General features: G+C 44.8%; 1 protein-coding gene across 2 annotated transcripts in view; it reads left to right on the top strand.

The window, feature by feature from the left end:
* The first annotated feature begins 406 nt into the window (after positions 1–406).
* Positions 407–23,289, top strand: part of Tmprss2 (transmembrane serine protease 2) — a 46,427-nt gene continuing 23,544 nt past the window's right edge. For both annotated transcript variants that reach the window (XM_038344909.2, XM_038344910.2), the window contains exons 1-3: positions 407–493; positions 10,298–10,365; positions 12,840–13,065. In XM_038344909.2, the coding sequence (XP_038200837.1) occupies positions 10,351–10,365; positions 12,840–13,065 (241 nt within the window). In that variant the 5' untranslated portion in view covers positions 407–493; positions 10,298–10,350. The remainder of the gene's footprint in view (positions 494–10,297; positions 10,366–12,839; positions 13,066–23,289) is intronic.

Genomic DNA, 23,289 nt, shown 5'->3' on the forward strand with positions numbered 1-23,289 from the left:
CCTGGCACAGAGGCCTCGTTGGTGTCGGCAGAAGAGAGCCTGCTGGGACTGTGAACTAGCAGCTCAGGGGCTTCCAGGGAACCGGGTCAGCGCTCCCTTAAGGTCTTTCCCGTTAATTCACACTGCAGTCCAAGGACGGTGTCGCGCCGGTACCCTGACAGTCCCACGGGCCTGGCCCTCGAGGGTGCGCAGCTTCGGAGGCCGGTCGCTGCCCGGGAAATGCCTTTGGACTCTTTTGGTCCCGCCATGTGGGGGAGGAGCGCGCCCTGGGCTTCCCTCGGGGAAACTCCTCCTCCTTCTCCGGGACAGGCGCTCCCGGTCGTCCCCTCCTCCTGGCCGAGGTGACCCGGCACCTGCGTTTAGGGGTGTTGCCCTGGCTCCTAGGACGCCGCCTCCGGAGATTTAAGCAAGAGCTGGGGGAGGTCGGGGACTTGGGACGGACGAGGAAACCCAGAGCTTGGGCACAGGCGGAGAGGGGCGGGAAGCGCAGCAGGTGAGCAGCAGGCAGGACAAGCTCGTGGTTTCCACACTGGGTCCCTGCCTGGGAGGTGAAATGGGGGTGATTCGGGTCCACCCCACGGTGCCCGGCTGGGGCGTCTGGGGTACAGGAGGTTAGGCAAGGCCAGGGCGTGACAGGTGCGACGGTCTGGGACTGAGCGGACCGGGCGCACGTTCTGGGGACTGGGAGGAGGCCTGGCGACCCGGATCCCGTGACTGGGACCCCAGGTCGACTCCATAGATTCGCGGCTTGGTTTATGGTCCTGCCGGCCCCTGGCTTACGTCTTGGAGAAAAGGGTCTCTGAGGGTGGGGTCCTTCGGTGGAGCAGGCTCCTGGCTCGTGTCACCAGTCCCTTCCTAGGACGTAGATGCAGAGATTTGTCCGCAGTTCTCTTTGTTTCGGGAAAATCTCTGCGGTCCGGCTGGTTACCTGAACTCCTTCCGCTCCTTGGTCCCTACCGAGGTGGAGAGAAACTGGAAACTGGTTGAGATGTAGAAGACCGATACAGGCGGCGCTGCGGGGCCCTTGGGACCCTGTCAAGACGCGAACCGCCCGCCAGCTGGGGGAAGGGAGGACTCCAGCGGTTCGGTGCGGTAGCCCGGGTCGATGGTGCGGACCAGGCCGCCTTGGCCCTCAGCACTCACTGGAGCGGGCCCTGGAAGGGTTGGCACTGACTGGAGAAGCCGGCCCGGCTGCCAGGGGCGAGCTGCCCATTCAGGAGAAGGCTGACCACCCGAGCACGTGTATCTCTTATCGAGTGGGACTTGGGATGGTGGCAGAGTGACCCAAGGGGTCAGGTAGGCAGTGGGAGCTGTGTGAGAGGACCCGATAGCCCAGCTGAAGAAATGAACTGTCTCACTGCCTGAAAGTTTGTATGTCCATACCCCGGAGGGTGTGTGTACCTTGTGGCTGTGCCCAAGGCCCTTTCCGATATCCCTTAGTTCTGTCCTAAGCGTATAGGCCTCTGGCAGCTAATTTAGGAGAAAGCAAGCGTGGCAGCCCTAGGTGGACTTGGAAAACAGGGGACCCTACAAGGATTGGGTTTGAAGATCTTGCATGCAAATACTTAAGTCCTGTAGCTAAGACAAGCCATCCAGTGCTGGCTCCTTCAGCTTCTATCCGGCAAGAGCCAGGCATTGTGGAAAGTTCCAAAGGGCACCTAACAAGGTGCTCAGAAAATCCAAAGTGAAATGGGGGTTGTTTACCTGACTCAGGAGGAGGGGAGAGGTTAACAAGTTTCCTTCCTAGCAGGAAAGCTGGGGGTTGGGCAGTTTCACTGGGGACACAGGATAAAATATCCCAGGCTGCTAAGCTACTGCGGTAGTGGGTTGTGAAGAACCTCCAGGTAAGCAAGGCGGCCTATTCCTCAACTTTCCCGTGCTTCTACTGAAGAGGTGCTTGGGGGACTTCTTCCAGTGACCTTCATATGATGTAAGAATGAAAACTCAAAAGCCAGGTGTGGTGAGACTTTTTAATTCCAGAACTTGAGAAGTAGAGGCAGGCACATCTGGCACTCTTGAGGTCAAGGCCATCAAGGGCCACCCAGCGAGACCCTGTCTAAAGAGAAGGAAGGAAGAAAGAGGGAAAAAAAAATCTGGAGTGTCATCAAGACAGGAGACCATGTGCAAGAACTGAGGAGTGTTCTCAGGAGCTGGGGACTGCTTATTGAAAGCTGGGACTCATATCTCAGTCTGGTCTTTTCAGGCATCTCTGGTCTATGTTCTCAGCTCATTCCCAGGTTTGATCCTAAATGTGCATGTGCACAGGAACACACACACACACACACACACACACACACACACACACACCTTTGTGGGCTTTCCAGATGAAAGATCTAGGAGTCAAGTGTAGAGAATTTGTTAGCCAGTGGCACTGCCATCATGGTGTTCTGCTTAACGAGTTCTTTATAACCCATTTGTCTCACCTCAGCTGTAGGTTAGGTAGCTCGTCTGGTGCCCCTATGGGATCTAAGGGGCAGAATCAGGGAAGGCTGCCGACCTCAGTGGTCGATGCTGTAAGCATTGTACTCACAGGCAAAGGTGTGTACAAGGGGCTTCGTTGACCATCTGTCTGCAAGGAGTGTCAATTCTTGTTCCTCCCCTCAGTCCTGAGGCCACAGTGTGGCAGCAAGTCAAAAGAAGTGGAGATAAAAACCAAGAATCGAGTCTAGGAAGTCTGGGTACCTCAGATGTCTGCAGCCCCACAGTGACCAGGGCCTGGGGAAGACTGAATCCTGGATTATAGGGTCTCTGAGTGACAGACATGTGTGTGGTTATTCTGCAGGTGATGGAGCCTGGGTATGTGAAGTATGGTATTCCAGTACCAACTTCTTTATAGTCTGAGAGGATTGCTCCCAGCAATGAGCTCACCCTGAGCCCAGGAGCTACCATGAAATAGAAATCAAGAGTCTAGTTGACTACATCACTCTTTGCATTTAAATATTGAGGAGCTTAGGAAGGTGAAGCGTGATGGAGAGGTTCCTTAACATGAGGTATTGCTCTGGGTTTGAGTATTCATCAAGCCCTGAAAGTGGGAACCAGGAGTTTTTTTTAGTAAGCTCTGCAGAAAGTTCTGTGTCTGGGAACTCCTGGTCTGCCCAAGCACTGAGCAGTATGGAAGCAAGGAAGGGTGACTAGTCAGTGAAGTGGCTGGTGTTTGGGTTCCTGAAACTGGCCCTGCTGGGGAGCAAGGCAAAGGAGGCATCTGGGGGTGGGCAGAAGAACTCCCATGGAGCCACACAGCATGTGGGGAAGATTTTCTATCCACTACTGCTCACCCAATTGTTCCCCTAACTGTCCTGAAGGCTGAAATCGCTAAACCTTGCTTGTGCAGATTTCTCCACACTTTCTAGAATACTCCCTAGCTCCCCACCTCAAGCTGTCCTCAGGACAAGTTCAGGAGCATCGTGATCCTAAGAGCTGAGACCTGCAGAGGCCATCTTGGGGAGCCTTTACGTGAAGCCCCAAGTGTAGTGGACCTGGTCATAAAGGAGGGTGGTTCATGTGTATCTCATATCAGGGCAACTACAATCTAAGCCTGCCTGTGGGTTCTTGGGGTGGGGGGCATGGTCCTTAGAGTCTCATCTGAGCACAGTGGCCACCCTACAGGATGACCCTAGAGTAGATCTGGGATTCTGGAAAGAAGCAGAGTTGTACCTGGGGCTTGGTTCTCCCACCAGGTGTTCATCAGGAGAAAGAAACAGGAACTCATAGGGACATCTTGGGAGGAGGATCCATGTGGGATACTGGAGGGCATGTATATTGTCGGTGACCTACATTGTGCCCAGGGTGGACGGTGAAGAGGTCAGGTGGCCAAGAGACTTCTGTTCTCTGTGTGGGCAGTGTTGTGGGGAGGAAGTCTGCATGTCTTGCTTGTGTGCACAGGTGAGCCATCAGGCATGGGGGCTTGGGCTCAAGGGGCAGGGAATGGAAACAAAGCACCTAGTGTGTGAAGGTCAGCAGAAAGTTGTGGTTGTAGAAATTCACGCAACGGCAGTGGGTAGACAGAAGCCTCGGTCTCGATGCTGTGACCGAGGAGTGAGATGGTAACGCGGTCGTATTCTCAAGCGAGCTGAATTGGCGGATGAAAAAAATCTGGCTTTGTTATTGCTTGTTTGCCCAAGGTACAACACAGAGAGTCAATTTCCCTTTAATTTATGGCCCTCGCTTTCCAAGAGTCATCAGGCAGGTGGCTCTGAGCTCCAGGACACAGGAGATGATTTGTAGGGACCACATATTTGGAGGTTCTTCTAAACAGAACTCTGAAAAGTGTTAAGTTCACTGTCAACAATACATTCTAATGAATCGGTAGTGGCTTTAAAGGTTATCACCTTGTACCTAACTCTTAGTCATTTTTATTCCAGAATGCCCTGGACATCTGACCTTCCAGTCCAGGCTCTGAGGACTTCACACTTTCTTAGTAGCTCCCAACCTCAGCTGAACTTTTTAATTGTAAAAGCCTGACTTCTGGCTGCTTCTCTTCCTTAATCCTGAGGCCAGGCTCTGAGTTTGCATGGCCTGAATCAGGTCTCTTCACGGTACAGCAGCAGCATAAACACTGTAAGGCAAAGCCTGTTTGCTGTTCTACTGAGCGCAGAGCTGGAGAACATACTTTCACTCCATCTTTATAACGTACAGTTGTTACTCAATATCCTTGTTAAACAGAGCGGCCTGGGCAAGGTCAGGGGCCTGGATGTGTGTTGAGGAGTCCCCTTGCTGTGACCTGGCGCTTTTCTGTCTCAGTGTTAGACAGCTCTGTGTACCTGCAGTCTGTGGGGTCACCCACAGTGCCCAGCTTGTGAAGCTGGTAATGTCCTGGTGTGGACTTCCCACCCCTGGCTGTTCAATTTTATCTTACTCATGTAGCCTCTGGAACGTAAAACAAAAACAAAAAACTTAAAAAACTAAAAATTGTGTGTATGTGTGTGTGTGTCTGTTTGTATCTGTGGTCTCTCTGTGTGTGTCTATGTGTCTATGGATGTTTCTGCCTGTGTGCAGGCGTGTGTGTTTGTGTGCAAGTGTGTGTATGCGTCTGTACCTGTGCTTGTGTGCGTTTGTGTATCTGTGCATATGTATTTGTGTGTCTGTTTATGTGTGCATGTGTGCCTGTGTTTGTGTACATGTGTCTGTTTCTGTGTGCATATGTGTCTGTGAGTGTGTGTGTCTCTGTGTGTTTCTTCCTAGTTTGCTTCTCTATTGCTGTGATTAAACAAACAAACAAACAAAAAAAACACTATGACCAATATCCAGGAGGAATGGGTTTATTTCAGCTTGTAGTTTACAATCCATCATCTAGGGAATGTAGGGTAGGAATCTGGAGGCAGGAACTGAAGCAGAGACCATCGAGGAACTTTGCTTTCTGTTTTTCTCACATGGCTTGGTCAACCTGCTTTGACTACCTTCCTGCGTGACACTGCCCATGGTGGCCTGGGTCCTTCCTCTTCAGTCATCAGTTAAGAAAAATGTTCCCATAGACTTGCTTACAGGACAGTCTGATGAAGGCATTTTCTCAACTGAGGTTCTCTCTTTCCACATGACCCTAGCTTGTATCAAGTTGGCAAAAAAATTAAGCAATACAAGCATACACAGAGTCACACACCCACACACAAACACACACGCACTGATACATTTTTTTTATATGGTACAAAGATAGATTAAAAAAAAAACCAGACTTAATTCTCACCCTAAAATGTTTGTATAATATCCTTGGGACAAGGAGGCATTCATAGAAAAACAAACTCAGATGAGCTGAGCCTGCCTCTTTTGAGGCATTTTGTTTTTCTTTCTTTCTTTCTTTCTTTCTTTCTTTCTTTCTTTCTTTCTTTCTTTCTTTCTTTCTTTCTTTCTTTCTCTCACTCTGGTTACCAGAGCTGGCACTCCCAATACACCTGGCCCAGCCACGCATCTCCAATACACCAGATAAGGAGACAAGTCATAGTGAAGAGCAGATTTATTATTTGGCCACATTGGGAGAAGGAACAAATAAAGGGGTCCGGTGACCCCAATTCCATTTTGGAGGTCCTTACATGAGATCTATGTTTAAATAGAGGGTAAGAAGTGTGCACATCTAAGTAGTTCTACTCAAGGTATGGTCCCACATATCTGATCCACCATTCTATCAGCTCCAGTCTTTCCCGCACGGTGACTGTATAAGCTGTCAGAACTGTGTGAAATCTCTTTCTGGGAAGGAAGTTCCTCTGGTTGGCACCAGGCTTCAGCCTTTTCCTTCTCTACTTTAGGGTTCCTGAGGAAGTCTTAATTCTTCCAGGTTCACTGTTTCGGTAGTCTGATAATACAAGTGTCTCTCTGTAAATACCTTCTCCCCTGCTAGGGCAGTATCCCTATGTTCAATACGTGTTTATGCTGAATGTCTCAAACCTCCACCCCATTCTACTATTGACTAGCTTTTGCCTGACAGTGCACTGTGTCCCTATGAAGATTTTATTTGAGTCATGGTTTTCTTCAGTGTGTTTATTGGCTGCACAGTGTCTGATGATGGTAGCAGTGTGGTAACAGAGGTGGGAAAAAGGTACAGATTCTGGGGATCCCCTTCCACCTCTGGCAGCTGGAACTGTACCTGGCACTTGCGGGAGCGGGGCTCATGAAGGTCCCAGCATGGAGTGGTGGGTGATGACATCAGGGGACTTCAGTTACTTGGGCCATCCATCCCACATTCTTGAATGCAAGTTAGCATCAATGAGTTTGTCCTCATTTGCAGAGGAAAGGACTGAAAGACAATTCTTGTTTGGAAAAGTGGTTTTTTGGTTTGGTTTTGTTTTAGTTCCATGGTGCTGTTCCAATGAGATGGAGTAGACAAGGTTGCCATCCTGGGACCCTTAGGAGCCTTGTCCTCATTACAGTTTCCCAAAGGTCTTCCTTATGGCTGGCTTTCCTGGGTCAAGGGCAAGCATCGGGGTCCTTCAAATGAAGGGTAGCTCTCTTGTCAGGTTTTGTCTTGATCCTTTCAGAAGTTGTTGCATAGGTGTGTCAGTCACACGGGTTTGTAGAAAGCCCTGTTTAGAAGATGATCTGGATTGAACGTGATTCCCTTGCTCTTTTTAACACACCGTTGTGGATCCCACTTCGTGTGAGCATGGCTCCTTTCATCGTTTTTGGAAAGTTCAGGCCACCCTCTCCTCTTCCAAAGTTCAAAGTAGCGGAACTAGGCCTTCTTCGTATTTCTGGCTTCCGTGTTTGGTGGGTCACAGACTCTGGACAGAATAGGAATCTCTGCTGTCTTCTGTCTCTGGTGGCTTTCCCTTGACAATCTGTGGCTGGGCTCCTGGCTTCCTCCTTGCATGAATTTCAAGCACCGAGTCATTGCTCCTTTCAGAGGGCTCCCAAGCTTGGAAAACAGCCAGCGGATTGGATTTTCATTTCCTGAAACTTCAACCAAACCCATAATTGGTGTGACAGACCAACAAGCTAGCAGGAACTCAGAGGAATGAGAGCCGGTGCAGCTGGGCTCTTCTGGAAGGACCCTGGGAGGATAGCCTGGCTAGTCATGCTTATGGGAGGAAATCAGGATGCACCAGGTAGACGTCCAAGCTTACAGTCTGTTAAGTGGTTGCAGAAAAGATACACCAGTGGGTGACAATTGTACCATTTTAATAGGTGTAGGTGTTTCCCATACATTTTAAATGGTAACCCCTCTCACTGGTATGTTACTCACTTTCCTTCCTCAAACCCAGAAAGTTGTTAACTTTAAACTTAGAAAAATCTAGAATCTCTCAACATGACCTGATTCTTCTATTTGTTTGATCTACAAGTGAAGAAATGAGTGACCTGGTGGATTTTTACTGTGACCGATTCAGTGTTCCAAGCCATTATCATCTTTCTTCATTGCAGGTTGTTGATAAAATTAGTTTTTATTTAACTAAGACTATGGTAACACTGTGTACCAGCGCCAATGGTGTTATTGCTAATTTACTCAAGCTCCTGAGATCAGTATAATCTCTTTTATATCTTGAAAGAGAATTGAGGCATAGGACTTTCCCAGGTCAACAGCTAGTGAGAGACTGAATCTAGGTTGGGGTTCTAGTCCCACCTAAAGCCTGGCCCCCTATTTCATAGCATCCAGCTATGTAGTGCTACCTACTACTTTCTGTGTATTTAACTGTCAGGCTTGTAGGTGTGTAGTGTAATGTATGCATGTATATGTGTACATGAGTGTGTGTAGGTGTGCATACACATGTGTACATATGTGGAGATCTAGAGTGGATGCTGGGTGTCTTCCTCTGTCTGTTTCCACTTTAATGTTGGAGATAGGGTATTTTACTGAGGTGGAACTCACAGGATAGGATAGAGTGTCTTTATGTCCTAGGGATCCTCCTGGCTCTGCCTCCCTGGGACTAGGATTGATAACAGGTGGGCATCCACATGCCCAGACTTTTATGAGGGCTCTGGGGTCCAAACTCAGGTTCTCATGCTTGCTTAGCAAGCACTTTTAGTGCCTGGTTCTTATAGATAAAAAGAGCCTCTCCTGGCTTCTGAACTCCTCCCAGCCTATCATCCTGTGGATACGTAAACTCCTTCTCTCCCCCATGATGGTTTCTTAGAACAGACTTGGATCATTTCAAGCCCAGATGGGAGGAATGAAGCAAAGCCCTCATAAGGAGGATATCAATGAAAAATAATTCAACAACTCCCTTTAAGGCAAGGTGAGCACAAATGGAGTCAGGAACATCTCAGCAGGTGGAGTGACTAGGCAGGGAACTTTGTGGTGAGGAAGAGACTTTGATTCTCAACTCAGCAAGAGAGAATGGGAACCAGCAGCATGGAGCAGTGTCTGTGGATGAGAAATTGGTAAGAGATAGTATTGGTGAGAGAAATCTGGTTAGCCTGACCTTGACAGGGTTTTTGCTGAAGGCAGGTCAGGCTCACCAGGTATCCTTTGAGGATGATAGAGGACTATTGAAAATTGGGATTCTCAGTAAACAGATTTATCAAGGTTTCATTAAACTAGATTTTCATGAGGGAGTGTGCAAAAGTTCAGAAGATGGCTTGCTTTAGAAAGGGACTTATCGCTGATGGCATCTCTGCTTAATATTGACTTTTCACACATGACTGCCTATGAAATGACCCAGGGACTTCTTTTCATAACCACACATCATTGAGTCGGTCAAAGTAATTAGGTCGGCGTTGTTTTCTGTTAGGGTTTGGGATAGTAAACAGATTGGGGGAGTGGGTTTGTGTATCATTCACCGTTTCTTCCTTGGGATGGGTAACTGACAAAACAACTTACAGGAAGAAGGATTTATTGTGGATCATTATTCAGGAAATGACCTAGGACCACCTCCTGTCTGCATCGGTGGGAGCTTGAAGCTGCTCGCTGTCATCCTGGTAGATCAGGAAGCAGGACCTCTAGCCAGAAGCAGAGCCAGGGAATAGAGCTGGCCTGGAGACCGCAGGAGAACCTATGTCCAAAAGGTTCACGCTCTTCTGAAACAGCACACTAGCTGGGGTGCTATTTCACATTGTTATAAGGAACTTTTAAAGCACATTACTTACTAAAGCTTAGGCAACCCTGTGAGGCTTATGTAGAAGAGTCCAATGCAACTGTCTCTGGTGTTCAGTCGCAGGCCATCAGTTCCATGGCAGGTTTCTTGAGGAACACACCCATGGAGTTCTATAAAGGGTGTATCTGGTCCTGCCAGCCACTCCTCTGCTGCCCTGTTCTCTGAAGACCCCCTTCCATGGACATTTGCAGTGAACCCCATCTTAACAACGTGTCAGCCATGGTATCCACTTTGCAGAGTCAGGCTCGTTCAGTTACCTGGCTAACCTGGCTAAGGAAGCTTCCAGGAAGGGGCAAAGGTAGATGTCAGCCTCAGGTCTTTGCCTCCTAGGCCTGCTGTTGTCCTCTATGGGGTGGGAATTTTGATGTTTCTCTTTGATGGGTGCTTGTGTTTTTCTCCCATGAATCTTCCTTTTGGTGAATGTAACTAGGAGGAGCCATTATTGTTTCCCTACTGAGAACCATGTCAGTGTGGGAGGACTTGGAATCCCAGGTTCAGCCATGGGTGCTCCTGTGTAGGCAGGGCCAAATGCCTGTCCCCACTTCTTCAAGGCCAGGCTCTCTTGGTTACAGGAGTTCAACTTGTCCCCCAGTCCCACTCATGAATTTCTCTGTGCCCCATGGCATAAACACAGCAGGAATGAGGAGACCTGGGAAGATGTAGGTGGAGTGAAGGCTCAAGGCCAGGGAGAGCTACAGCTTGCTGCAGGACAATGTTGCTTTCACCCAGAGTCCTCCAAAGCCAAACTGTACTGAAATATTACCGTGTGTGCTTTCCGCCAGGGTTCCTGGAAGAAGCCAGACACTTACCTCCTCATGCTGCTGACACAGCCAGGATGGCTTTGACATCAGTAAGTGGTTAATTCTTACATTGCTGGTCTTCTCCGTATTCCTTTGTCCCCCCTGTTATCTTCCACAGGTGCCCTAAGTAGTGATAAGAGCTGTGAGCAGGTGGCCCTTTGTTCAACGTGTCTGAATTAGCCACTGTTCTATCACTGTGAGGAGACACCATGACTAAGGCAGTTCTTACAAGAGGGAGCACTCAACTGGGAGCTTGCTTACAGTTTCAGAGGTTTAGTCCGTTATCATCTTTGTAGGGAGTATGGTGCCATGTAGGTGTTTCTGGAGCAGTAGCTGAGAGTTCTGCGTCCTGATCTACAGGTAATGTGGGCTTTTGAAACCTGAAAGCCCATCCCCAGTGATACACCAAGGCCACACCTCCTAATTCTTGTATTCTTTTCAAAGAGTTCCACTCCTAGCCAGTAAGCATGCAAATATATGACCCTATAGGGGCATTCTTATTCAAAATACCACAGTTATGTGGGAAAGGGTGAGGGCAAGGATGGAACCCAATACGGTACGGAGTGTCTCGAAAGCCATGCTGGGCAGAAGAGGGGTTGGTACACTCTTGTGTGTTCCCTTCCTCCTTCAAGGCAATGGGTGTGCCTACCGGAGAGATGGGAGAGAGCATCAGGTTAAGGAAGAGGGTGTGTGACAGTCCTGCCGGCATCTACCTCTGCCTCTGCCTCTTGATGACTGGGGAACAGCCACACCTGCATAAGGCATTGGGTCGTCCATTCTTGCTGGGAGCCCATTCCCTAGAGCAATAAGAGTCTCATGCTCTACCGACTGAGCTAGCCGGGCGTGTTCCCTAGAGCAATAAACCCGTTGTTTTGTCATCCTCAAGCCTGACCAGTTCACCTTACATATTCCATATTTATAAATATTTACTGGCTAATGAGAATATTTTTCAAGGTTCTAGGAACCTAGGACACATGCCAGTGTTCCATTTTAGTGGGTCTCTGATGCTTAGTTTTTTGTTTGTTTGTTTGTTTTTTGTTTTATTTTGTTTTAATAGATCTCTTTATAATTTTAAGAGCTCCATCCAGACGGAGTGTTTGGCACGTCTTGGCCTTCCTCCTAGGAGGGGAGCATACTCTTAGGCCATTTGGATCTGGGCCAGACACTCACCTGATTTCTGAATCTGGAGTGTTCTGTTTAGATGAGAGATGGCTTTCACTGTCCCTCCTCTCTAGCTTCAAGTCACAGTCTTTGGACTTTTGAAGGAGAGAGCTGAGTTACTAATCGCAGATTATTAACCTTGGAGTATTCATGTTGCCATGCTTAAAATTCTCAACCTTTAGGCCAGCAAGACAGCTCTATAAGGTAAGAGGTGACCTGTATTCAATCTTTGGAACCCTCAGGGTGGAAGGGGACAACTGACCCTCACAAGTTGTCTTCTGATCCCTGTTTACACACATGCGCAACACACATAATCCATAAATTAGCTTTAAAAAATCTGAACACTTAGTGACCCCTACTGAGGATACCTCCTTCCAGAGGATGATGCCTCGTTATTCCTGAGGTCCATGAGAGAGCCTGAGCAGAAGAGGGGATGGAGAGGTTTTAGGTAAGAACCATTAGATAGATGAAGTGAAGTGGGATCTCCAGAAGAGGTCCAGTCACTGAGAGAAAGAGGAGAGTGGAAATGAGAATGCCAAGCTACCACGTTCTGAGGGGCTGCCAGGCGTGGGAGTGCAGCCTGGGGAGGGTCATGCGAAACAGGCTAAGTAAAAGGATTGACACCCCAGCAGAGGATCCTGCTGTTTTCACATCTACACAGCACATACTTGGGCCCCCAAATTCCCCTTAAAGGGCACCTGAACCCTCTGCACCAAAATGCACATAATAGATAGGGTTGCTTACGCTGAGCTAACAACATCCTGGTGAGGGTAGGTGGGTAAATGATTGCCAACTCCAGCTGCATGGAAGAAGGGGCCCTGGTAGGAATAGCTGGAGGAGCCTGCATCTTGGGTTCATTCTAGTGGATTCTCGGCTCAGCTGAAAAGTGTGCACTTACCACACGTAAAGTTGTACACAGGAGCTGAATGGCGTCTCTTCAGCAAGTGAGTTCTCAGACATGATCTGTTCTGCATCAGCTTGGCTTGTGATTTCACATCTCAGTGCTCTGGGGGTAACCTGGAGGAGGAACCAGAGCAATGCGATTCTAGCTCAGTGACTGTTGACTCTAAACTTGTATTCATTTTTTGTCTTTGATTTTTTTCCCTATGGAACCTCAATAATCAGTCACCGTTTCTTTATTTCAAAGAAAACTTGGAAACAAGTGAACCAGGAAACCAAAGCCACTGAAACACATACTGTTAAGCATTCTAGTTAATTCAGACACAGAGTCTAGTCATTCTAAGCAATACCATAGCGCTTGGTGAATATGCTGACTCTCTCCCTGCTACAACATGCTGCTAACTTCCCAAACTTTACGGTGAATGAGAGATGTAACTGCTGGGTCTCTTTTCCCATCATTTAGGGGTCACCTCCCGGAATTGGACCTTACTACGAGAACCATGGGTATCAGTCTGAACATTTCTACCCGCCGAGGCCACCTGTGGCTCCCAATGGCCACAACCTGTATCCAGTCCAGTACTACCCATCTCCAGTGCCCCAGTACGCCCCGAGGGTTACAACACAGGTCTCAACACCTGTCATCCATACACAGCGCAGGTCCTCAGGGACACCGTGCACCTCGAACTCAAGTAAGACTCTTTGGCATTGTTTCTGGGTCTGCCTTCTCTTGGGATCTCTTATTCCCCCATATGTTGTTACTAACTCTGTGCTGGCAGCAGGAGCAATCTTTCCTGTCTGCTTTCCACTCTGTAGCAGGTCAGAGCCGTGGCACTGGCCCCACCTCTCTTTGGCAGGGCGAGAGCTTACTCTCCTGTAGCACCACTGTGTGCTTGTCCAGATCAACTGGTCTTTTGGTACATGGTTTATTATTCTTGCCTCTGTGCTTTTGGGTGTATTGTCTTGAATCGATAGTAAGCACTCAAGGTTAGGAGTCTTACGTGTCATTGGTGTGCCCAGAATACAGAGGGTTCAAGGTTAAGATACCATCCTGCAGCTAGCCAGAGACATGTTACCACTCTCACATCTGCCAGTGCTTGCCCCCTTTTACTTCTCTGTGTTTAGAAGATGCTCTGGGAATAGCACAGGAATGGATGTATCAGGTCCTCAACTCCCCTGTAATCCCAGAACGGTGCTGAAGGTTGAGTATGAAAGCTGAATGCCTTTACCCTGTCCTTGGCCCTTTCTCTCAGTAGGTTATTCTCTCTCCAGATTCTTTACCCCTGTGCCCCCCCCATCTTTTAATTCAGACTGTTCCCAGTGTCTATGTGGTGTAAAGGATAAATAGCAGTGGCTCTACTGATAAGTTATTTTTTTATTTAGATTTAGTTTTCATTTCTGTGTGTGAGAGCATGTGGTGCAGGTGCCTATGGAGGCCAGAAGAAGGTATTAACCTGGAGCTGGAGTCACAGGTACTGTGGGTGGTTGTAAACCACTCAACATGAGTGTTGGGAACTGAATTTGGGTCCTCTGGAAGAACAGTAGATGTTCCTAACTGATGGAGGGAGATCTCTTCAGCTCCGTACAAGCTTTTAACAGATAGTTTCTGTTTTATGAAATGAGCACCAATCTGTATATCTCATGTAGAGTCCAAGGTTGATAGGGAAGAGAATTCTGTGGGCCACCCATCACTTTATCAGCAATCAGGTGATAGGTCTTAGGCCTCCGGGATCTGTCTGTCCTATTTAGACCTTTCTGGCTCTCCTGTTGTCCCTCGCCTACTTCTGTTCCACTTCTTGACCCTCTGTGTGGCTCTTCTATCCTTTGCTCTGTTCCACCTCTATTCTCTTGCCCCCTTCCCTGTCTCTACAAACCCCTTTCGTTTTAGCCCAGGCAGGGTCAGCTAGACTGAGGTGCAGAATGCATGGCCATTTCCTCATCATGGTGGCTGGAAGAAAGCCAGGGTGAGGAACCTGTTAGTTGTCAGAAGCCAAAAGGCCTATGTAAGGTTGCACTCCCAAAAAAACTGCCCTGCTATCAGTGGTCAGTTCAGGAGGCAGAAGGGTCCCAGTGTACCCTACCGAATACTTCAACATTCCAAGGGAGTAATCAGGAAGTGACAGACAAGGGAAAAATATGCTAGTTTTCTGCCAGTTGCCTATATATAGGCAGGATACACCCTAGGGTGTGATTTTCCACTATAAACCTGCATTGTAAAACCTCTGACTGTGCTTGGATGAAATCTGGTGGTCAGGCTTTCAGACTGGTGTCTTGGGTTTCCTACCATTGGCTTGCCAAAAGTACAGATTGATGCCTATGTCCCATGGACTGGAAAGTAATTTTTTTTTTTTTTTTTTTTTTTGGTTTTTCGAGACAGGGTTTCTCTGTGGCTTTGGAGCCTGTCCTGGAACTAGCTCTTGTAGACCAGGCTGGTCTCGATGGAAAGTAATTTAGTAACTTTATTTTATTACCTTTTAAACTCACCTTGACATTGTTTTTAAAATTACGTTACTGGGGCTGGAGTCATGGATCAGCAGTAAGGAGCTGTTCCCACATAGCACCTCAGTTGTACCACTCCAGCTGGAGGGGATCCAGTGCCATCTCCCAGCCTCCGAGGGCATGTGCACACACATACACACATACGCCAAAAAGAAAGAACATGTTGTTGACATATAAGACATGAAAAGGTCTACATTTTTTTGCCAGACTGATCTTGAGCTCTGAAACAGCACATTAAGTTGGAAGCATTAAATCAAAAGTCCCGAGTGTAAGGAAATTCTACTTCGGGTTTATCTGTTTGCTCTAGCAACTGTCATGGAGCGTTCCCATTTGAGTGGCAGTGTACGCATCTGCAAGAGCCTTTGAAGAATTCAAAGTCAACAGTCCTGTGATGCAGAGATACCACAGGGTTGAGTCAACAGGCTGTGCTGGTAAGGATGGATGTAAACGAACAGTGGCCCAAGACTGAACCATGTGCTGTGCTGACCGCAGCTGGTGACACATGCCTGTCCAGAGGTGAAATGGGGGCTTGTTGCTACAGACACGGTCCTGAGAAAACCAGCCAGATTGTGACTCTGCCCATGCCCCAACCAGAGCTGAAGGACACCTGATTTAATCTCCCTTAGTCACGAGCCAAGTCACTGATTTAGTGTTTGTTTTTTTTTCCCCTGCTGAACTGAGCTAGGCTCCTGAATATGCTAGGCAAGTGCTTACCTCTGAGACACATGGCCAGCTTTAAGCAAGTTATTTTATCTCGGGTACAATGGCATGCAGATAAGTTGCCCAAAGAGGAAAGTGTGCTTGGTAATTCGTCAGGTGAGCCATCAAGAATTTCTCATGTGGGTTTCTGGGTGGCTCCACCCTGGCGCCTGAATGCACAGTCACCACCCCTTACTGGGTTTTGATAAAATCTCAGCCTGGTGAAGCTTTCAGACCTGGGCTTCCACTGTGAGGCTGCTGGGAGTACAGGTTGCTCACTTTACCATAGGAGCACAATCCCTGTTGATAGGGATGAGGACCAGTCCCCAGGAACCCTTTGAAAGCTTTTATGCCATTAGCAGGATGCAGTAACCAGATAAAAGCAAGCCTTCTGGTCTTAAGCAGGTCAGCTTGGGTCTTTTGACTCCAGAACTCGACCTGACCCTACCCTACTGACTTCTGAAAGTACAATGCATGTAGCTGGGATTCACAGGCTTGAAAACACTCTCTAACCTGGGAGTGTCTTTTTCAGTGATATTTCCCCTGCCCTAAAAGAAACCTCCAGGGACCCCTGAGACTTGGACTTCACCTCGAGAGGGAGTTGTTGGGAGTGATGTGTCCCTCACTGTCAGAGGCCAAGGTGTCTGATAAATCAGGGTCCCTTCCCTGACATCTGGTTCTTTCTTCATCTTGGTTCAAAACTCTGTCCAGAGTGCTATCCCTGTTTGCTGTGGCTGGAGAAATCAGTGAACTATTAGAAAATAATTCTCCAAATTATTTTATTCTTAGCTGAATTTTTACTCTTATTTTATGTGTGCCTGCACTAATAACGTATGTGCACCATGTGCATGCAGGACCTGCAGAAGCCAGAAGAGGGCACTGGATCCCTTGGAACTAGAGCTAAAGATAGTTATGAGTCACCGAGTGTGAACCGGGAACTGAACTCAGGTCTTCAACAAGTGCTATTAAGCTACTAAGCTATCTCTCCAGTTCCTTGTTTTGGGTTTTGTTGTTGCTTGTTTGTTTTGAACATTTATTTATTTGTGGTGGGTGAGGTTCCACAGACTGTGCAGAGGTCAGAGGAGCCTGTTGAATGAAACTTGCTCCTTCTACTCTGTAGGTTCTGGGAACCAAATTTTCAAAACCTTACCCTGTCTTGACAAGGTTTGGCAGTCTTTTTGCTTGTATCCTGTTTATCCAGTATGGACACAGTGCATTTTGTCAGTGGTCAAGGCAGGGCCAGTTCTTCACCCAAAGGCCAGTTTTGTCAAGAAGAAAACAAGTTCCAAGTGGAGTGTCTTTGGTGCTCAACATTCTCTCAGGTATAGATCGGTGCTGCCAGGAGCAATCGTGTCAGAACCCTAGGTTATTTAAATACAGAACCCTGGGTTATTTAAATGCCATATTCTACAGCTCTTTGAAGTGGTTGAAGATTACGTATCTATGTGGAATACAATCTCTATGTATCTAAAGAACTTGATTAGTCTAGCTATAAGTATGACAAGCATGGATGACTATTGACCTATAATTCTTAATACCTATATAACTTAAAGACTAAGGCTTCATATTAAAATATTAAACCATCTTTAAACAACTGTGCAGCAAATGAGGACAGTGACCTCCAAATGTAAACAATGTATAAGTATCTTGATCAGGGGTAAAAATGTATAGTGCAATATGATAAATATATTCTAAAATTGCATCAATATACAAAATATCTTAAGCAGAGGTAGAAGCATGCATACATACAATATGACAAAATAACTTTGCATAGGTGCACAAATATTGTAAACATAAATAGGAACATATTAATATAACAAATATAATTTGAATTTGTATCAATATACAGGAATCTATGCCAATGTAAATGATGTAAATTGTCTATAAATACTAGCTCTCACATAATAATCTAATCTACCTATTATACCATCCCATCCAATCTCTCCTTTTTTTCTTTATCAAAAGAGATCCCTGCTCTTACTTCATTTCTATCCCCAACCCTGCACCACTTATAACCAACCCTAATAGATGTCCCTAACCCTGAAAGCAAACTTTGTTAGGAGAAGGGACATTGTTTTCTGGAATTTCTTAGAGTTTTCATGGGGGTGATGCTATTTCTCTGGGATCCTGTAAAAACTAAAATGATGGTTAACTTTCAAGATTACTGTCTGGTATAATTGCAAATAGTCTCTGAGAAGTTGGTAGGGATTTTCTGAAGTTCTTATTTGAAGTTCTGGCCAGGACGCTTTGTAAGAAGGTGCACCATGTCAGCTAACCAAGTCAGAATCCTCTTGAGCAGTTTGTAACCTAAAACTGATCTTAAAATGGTGATATCAGCATAATGACATCATATCAACCAGGTGGAATCATTGTGGGACTCCCCCCCCATCTTTTTCCTGGAGACCAAAGATTACTGCGGGAAAATTTATTGTTCATTGTGGAAAACTTAAACATTATTCATATAGACATTTATTCAACAAAAGGTGCCATAAAGACAAAAAATAAGTATGGGGAGAAACAAAATTTTTTGAAAGCAGAGTTTTTGATAAGAGTAGTCCCTAAATATTATCTTCTTTCTGTCCCATACCACGTGGCTTCTGATATGAGACAGAAATTCTGACTTTTTTATGTTAACAACATGCTTGGATTTAGAGAAAGATAGCCACTGTCCAACTCTAAAGGCAGCTTTGATTTTTAAGTGAGTCATGACTATATACTGAGAAGCACAGAGATATGTATGTTTAGGTAGTAAAATTGGTATTATAAGTCAGATTCCTCTTTGCTTGATGATTCTTTCTGAATAGCTATCTTTTCTTCTTTAGGCATCCAACATCTCTTGGCTTTTTGAAGATGGGTATTTTCCTGCAAAGACAATAATAGAACCTTGTCCCAACCCTTATGAGGATTCCTTACTACATGTATGATTGTCATCTCTGGATGAGCTGTCATTTCTTTCTCAAGAGGTTTCTCTTTTTTAAGCTGAATCTTTATTAATTTTGATGGTATCCATAGCTTTTCTTCTCCTGTGGAAACAAGAGCTAAATCCCTTCCCCAATGTAGCACATCTCTTGGTTTTCATTCTGGAGTTAACACATCCTTGAAATACACCAGCTAATTTAATTCAGAAGGTTTTTTTTCTATAATCCAATGTCCCTCTGCTGCCATTGTTCCTTTCTCATTAGCATTAAGAAAATTCAAGGTTGATAGAGCATTATGCAATCTATTTCTGGGGGTATTTTTTATCTCTTTCTGTTTGTTTAACATATTTTTTATGGTTTGATTTATCTTTCTGTAACTGTCTAACCTGTAGGATTGTGTGATATACCTGTAATATGCTTTAAATTATAATAAGCAAAAAAAACTGTTTTATTTTCTTAGAGTCATACACTGGACCATTGCCTGTCTTTGTTTGTGCAGAAATACCCATGATGGCCATAACTTCTAATAAATGTGTGATTACTGAGTCAGCCTTTTCCAAACTCAAAGCAGTTGCCCATTGAAAACCTGAATAAGTGTCAATGGTGTGGTGTACATATTTTAATTTTCCAAATTCTACAAACTGTAACACATACATCCTTTGAGTACCCTTTAGTTACTCCCTGCAGGTAGTGATATTTGGTTATAGAAAGAACAAGTAGGACATCTTCTTATAATCTCCTTAGCTTGTCATGTAATTTAAAAAGTCCTTTTAAAACTTTTTCTGTTGAAATGGTGTTTTTCAAATAAAATTTTGAGGTCTTCAGTACATTTCCAATCAACAATCAATCAATTTCTGCATTATCTTGTGCTAGAGGACCTGACAGACCCATATGGGATCAGATGTGTGTAATGTATATGGGACAAAACCTATTCATGATTATATCTTGAACCTGAATAAATAATGAAGTCAACTCTGTATCATCTGGTAAGAACTCAGTGGTTTCAATATGCAAAACAATTCTTTCTGCACATTGTGAATCAGTAACTGTTTTGTGAGGTTCTTTAAAATCCCTAAGTACCATGAAATAACATATAACTCTGTCCTTTGGACAGAATTATAAGGGCTTTGTTCCACCTTATTTAAATCTTCTGATTTATAACCTGCCTTTCCTGATTTATTTGCATTAGTAGAGAATGTAGGGGTTCCAATTATTGGTGTGTCACTTACAATGCTGGGAAGGATCCAATTAGCTCTCTTTATAAGGTAAATTCTATCACTTTTGAGATTGTACATGTTCTGTTGTTGAAGTCACTTGTTTGTTCCTGGCTGCTTAACTCCAAAATAACCACACAGAAACTGTATTAATTAAATCACTACTTGGTCTATTAGCTCTTGCTTCTTATTGTCTAACTCTTACATCTTAATTTAACCCATTTCTATTAAACTGTGTATTGCCACATGACTGTGCCTTACCGGCAAGTTTTCGTCTGGCATCTGGCGGGGCTACATGGCTTCCTTCTCACTCCGCCTTCTTTCTTCCAGCATTCAGTTTAGTTTTCCTCGCCTACCACTATTCTGCTCCACCAGGCCCAAGACAGCTTTTTTATTAACCAATGGTATTTCACAACATACAGAGAGGAATCCCACATCAACTCCCTTTGCTGTCTAAATAAAAAGGAAGGCCCCAATCCCAACATAGCAAAATTACATATAACAAAACACTTACCAAGCAGAACTACAGTTACAAACATTTATATTTGCTCTATCCTTTATCACAACCAAGGAAAGCTACAACTATAATTATCCATTCTTCAACTCCATCAAAGACCCTGAAAGGATACAATATTGCCTAAGTTAACAGGAAGTACATTATAAGCAACTTCCAAAACTCCAGAATTGACAAAGATATCTCATTGCCTGGACAGTCACCCAAATTTCCTCTGCAAAACTGGAGCATCCCTCTTCAGCCTACAGGCCCATAGTATCCAGCAGAGTCTTCCATGAAGCAGGAAATTTCAAAGACAGTTCTGCCTATATTGGCAGTTTGTCAGCCATATTTTTCTGTGTCCTACAGAATGCTTAGTAGACTCTTTCATGAAACAGGAACCCCGAAGGATTGTTCCACCCCTAGAGAAGTTCAGCAGTCATTTCTCTGTGGGTCCTGTATGTCCAGTTCACACAACACAGCACCAAGCAGTCAAGAAAAGAGTAGTCTCGTGCCCAAATGTCCAACCGATACCATAAGGATCCTCTTTGGTGCCCATTACCCTCCCAAAACAGATTGGTGCTGCCAGAAGCAGATGTGTCTCATTGTTGTGAAAAGTCTTAACTTCTCAAAACATTTTAAATGCCATATTCTGAAGGTCTCTGAAAGATTTGAAGAATACCTATCTAACTGAAATATATCTCTATATATCTAGAAAACCAAATATGACTACAAGCTTGACTATTATAAATGATTATCTATTAACCTATATTTCTTAATTATATATTACATTTTATTGAACTTCACAAACAAGATACCTTAATCAAGAGCATAAATATACATATAACAAAATTGACTTAAAATTTGTATCAATAGAGCAAGATACATACCAGTGAAAAATCTATAGCATATCCCTCTTAAATATAAACAAACATTTATAAACAATAATTTAGGGAACTTGGGCATAGTTCTCTCCAAACTGCTTCTCACTTTTTGTTGGGAAAAGTAATTTTGGGGGGCTGTTTATGGGGACCTTTCGGATGGTCTTGGTTTATCAAACCACATTAGGCTGGAATGAATCCACAGGTTCTCACCCTCTGTGGAAACAAAAGAAGAACCTGTTTTCCAAAGCAACATATCTTTAGACCCATATTTTGAAGTCAAGACACCTTTAAGATATATATATATATATATATATATATATGTATGCATGTATGTTTAGCTTAGCAGCCTATACAATGAAATGTCTCTCTGTACTTAGCTCCTTCACAGTCAAAAAATTCAGAGAAAATGCAATAATACACATAAACCAGACTCTCTGTGTATATTCCAACTTTATGTTGTTTATTTTTCTTATTCTATTACTTTTTCTGCAAGTTTACTCTGTTTCTTTAAAGACTTAGTTTTACTTTTTGTAAAAACCCATTTACTTCTTTTTATAACTCTCTATACTCTTTTTCTTCTCTCTCCCAAGCCTACACACATTTTTAAAAACACATTGTGGCTTGCTTACAGGTCTTTTATGTCTGAATCTGTCTTATTGTGTATCTGAAATCCTTACCTGTCCTGGAGAGCTTTTAAAATGGTAAGCAGTTTGGTCACAGTGATCCTGGGTGCTGGGTCTGCCACTCTCCACCTTTCAAAATGGCAGAGGTACGATTACTGCCAGCTCTGGAAGTGCCAGGTAAGAGCTGTGCTCACCACTTTAACTCTGAGAAGAAGCATGCAGCACATAAACCCTTTCTATCTGAGTAATGGCTAAATATGTGATGCAGAGCACTGCACGACCTGGAGCTATATCTGTGTATGGCAGTGGGAATGCACCATGCTCTCCTAGCAGACCAGATCCCATTGTCTGCTCAGGTGGGGGCACTAAGTTGCGGGCATGGTCTCAGCTACTTTTCTCATAACCCCAAGCAGGCATACAAGCACCTGGGTCCACAAACCCCATTCAAGTGTCCCATAGCTGAATCTCCCAAAAGAGTTAGAGCCATTTGTACTGGTAAACCAGGAAGCTGCTGCTTTGAAACTGCACGTTTTTTTATTTAGTCATTTTTTTTTTATTAAATCACTGCTTGGGCTATTAGCTCTTGCTTCTTACTGGCTAGCTCTTACATCTTAATTTGACCCATTTCTGTTAATGTATGTGCCACCACATGGCCTGAAGGGTTGGTGATAGTTTTTGTAGTACCTTATAATACCCTTCTCAGAAACACGAGTTGGATTACGTTCCATTTCTGAGACTACAGAAATGTTAATCTGGGTTTTGCATTGCTGCAACAGATCACAGTCCCTTAGATAGACTGTTATATTAGCCACATATGGCCGGACTCTTCCTTTCTGTCCTTCTGTCCCTATGCATTGAACCCATCTCATGTTTTGTTTTACTTGAGATATGGTTTCAATTCCTAGAAATTGAACATCTGCCTCCTGAAGAGGCCAATTTGGATGGCAAGAATCTGAAGTAGTAATATTCACATCTACACCCATGTCCAATAATCCTTCAATTACAATGTTATTTATTTATACTCTCTGCTTTGGTCTTTGGTCAATTATAGAAGTCTGCCAAAATATGTTTTCTATTTTCTATTGGATTTTTTGATTCATCCCTCATTTCTATTCTATCATCCAGCACAATATGGTATTTTACAACAGGCACTAGATTTTTTAAATTTTCCTTGAAGGCATGTCCTCCATGGTGACTGGGAATGACTAGACAACATTAGTCCTGGAGGCCTGTAAGAGGCCCCAAGTAGTTTCCCAATGGTAATGGTTTCCTTGTTTGTCTCGTGGTGATCTACATTCTTTGGTCCAATGTCAGCCTTTGCCACATCTTCTACATAATTCAGAAGATTGAGACGTTCTACTTTTGCCATTCTCAGAGGAAACATTATTTCTCGGAATACCTTGTCTACAATACCTTCTCAGATTTCCTCTTCTACCACAATTAAAACATTTGGCATTTTGATAGCTATTCATATCTTTGGAAATTGCTTCTTCTACCCAAGCCTCAGTATTATAGTCAAATGATTCAACATTGACTATGTACAGGATCCATTCATCTTTTGGTTCTGATCTGACCTTTAAAGACCC

The sequence above is a fragment of the Arvicola amphibius genome, chromosome 10 (assembly GCF_903992535.2).
Source record: "Arvicola amphibius chromosome 10, mArvAmp1.2, whole genome shotgun sequence".
Lineage (NCBI taxonomy): Eukaryota > Metazoa > Chordata > Mammalia > Rodentia > Cricetidae > Arvicola > Arvicola amphibius.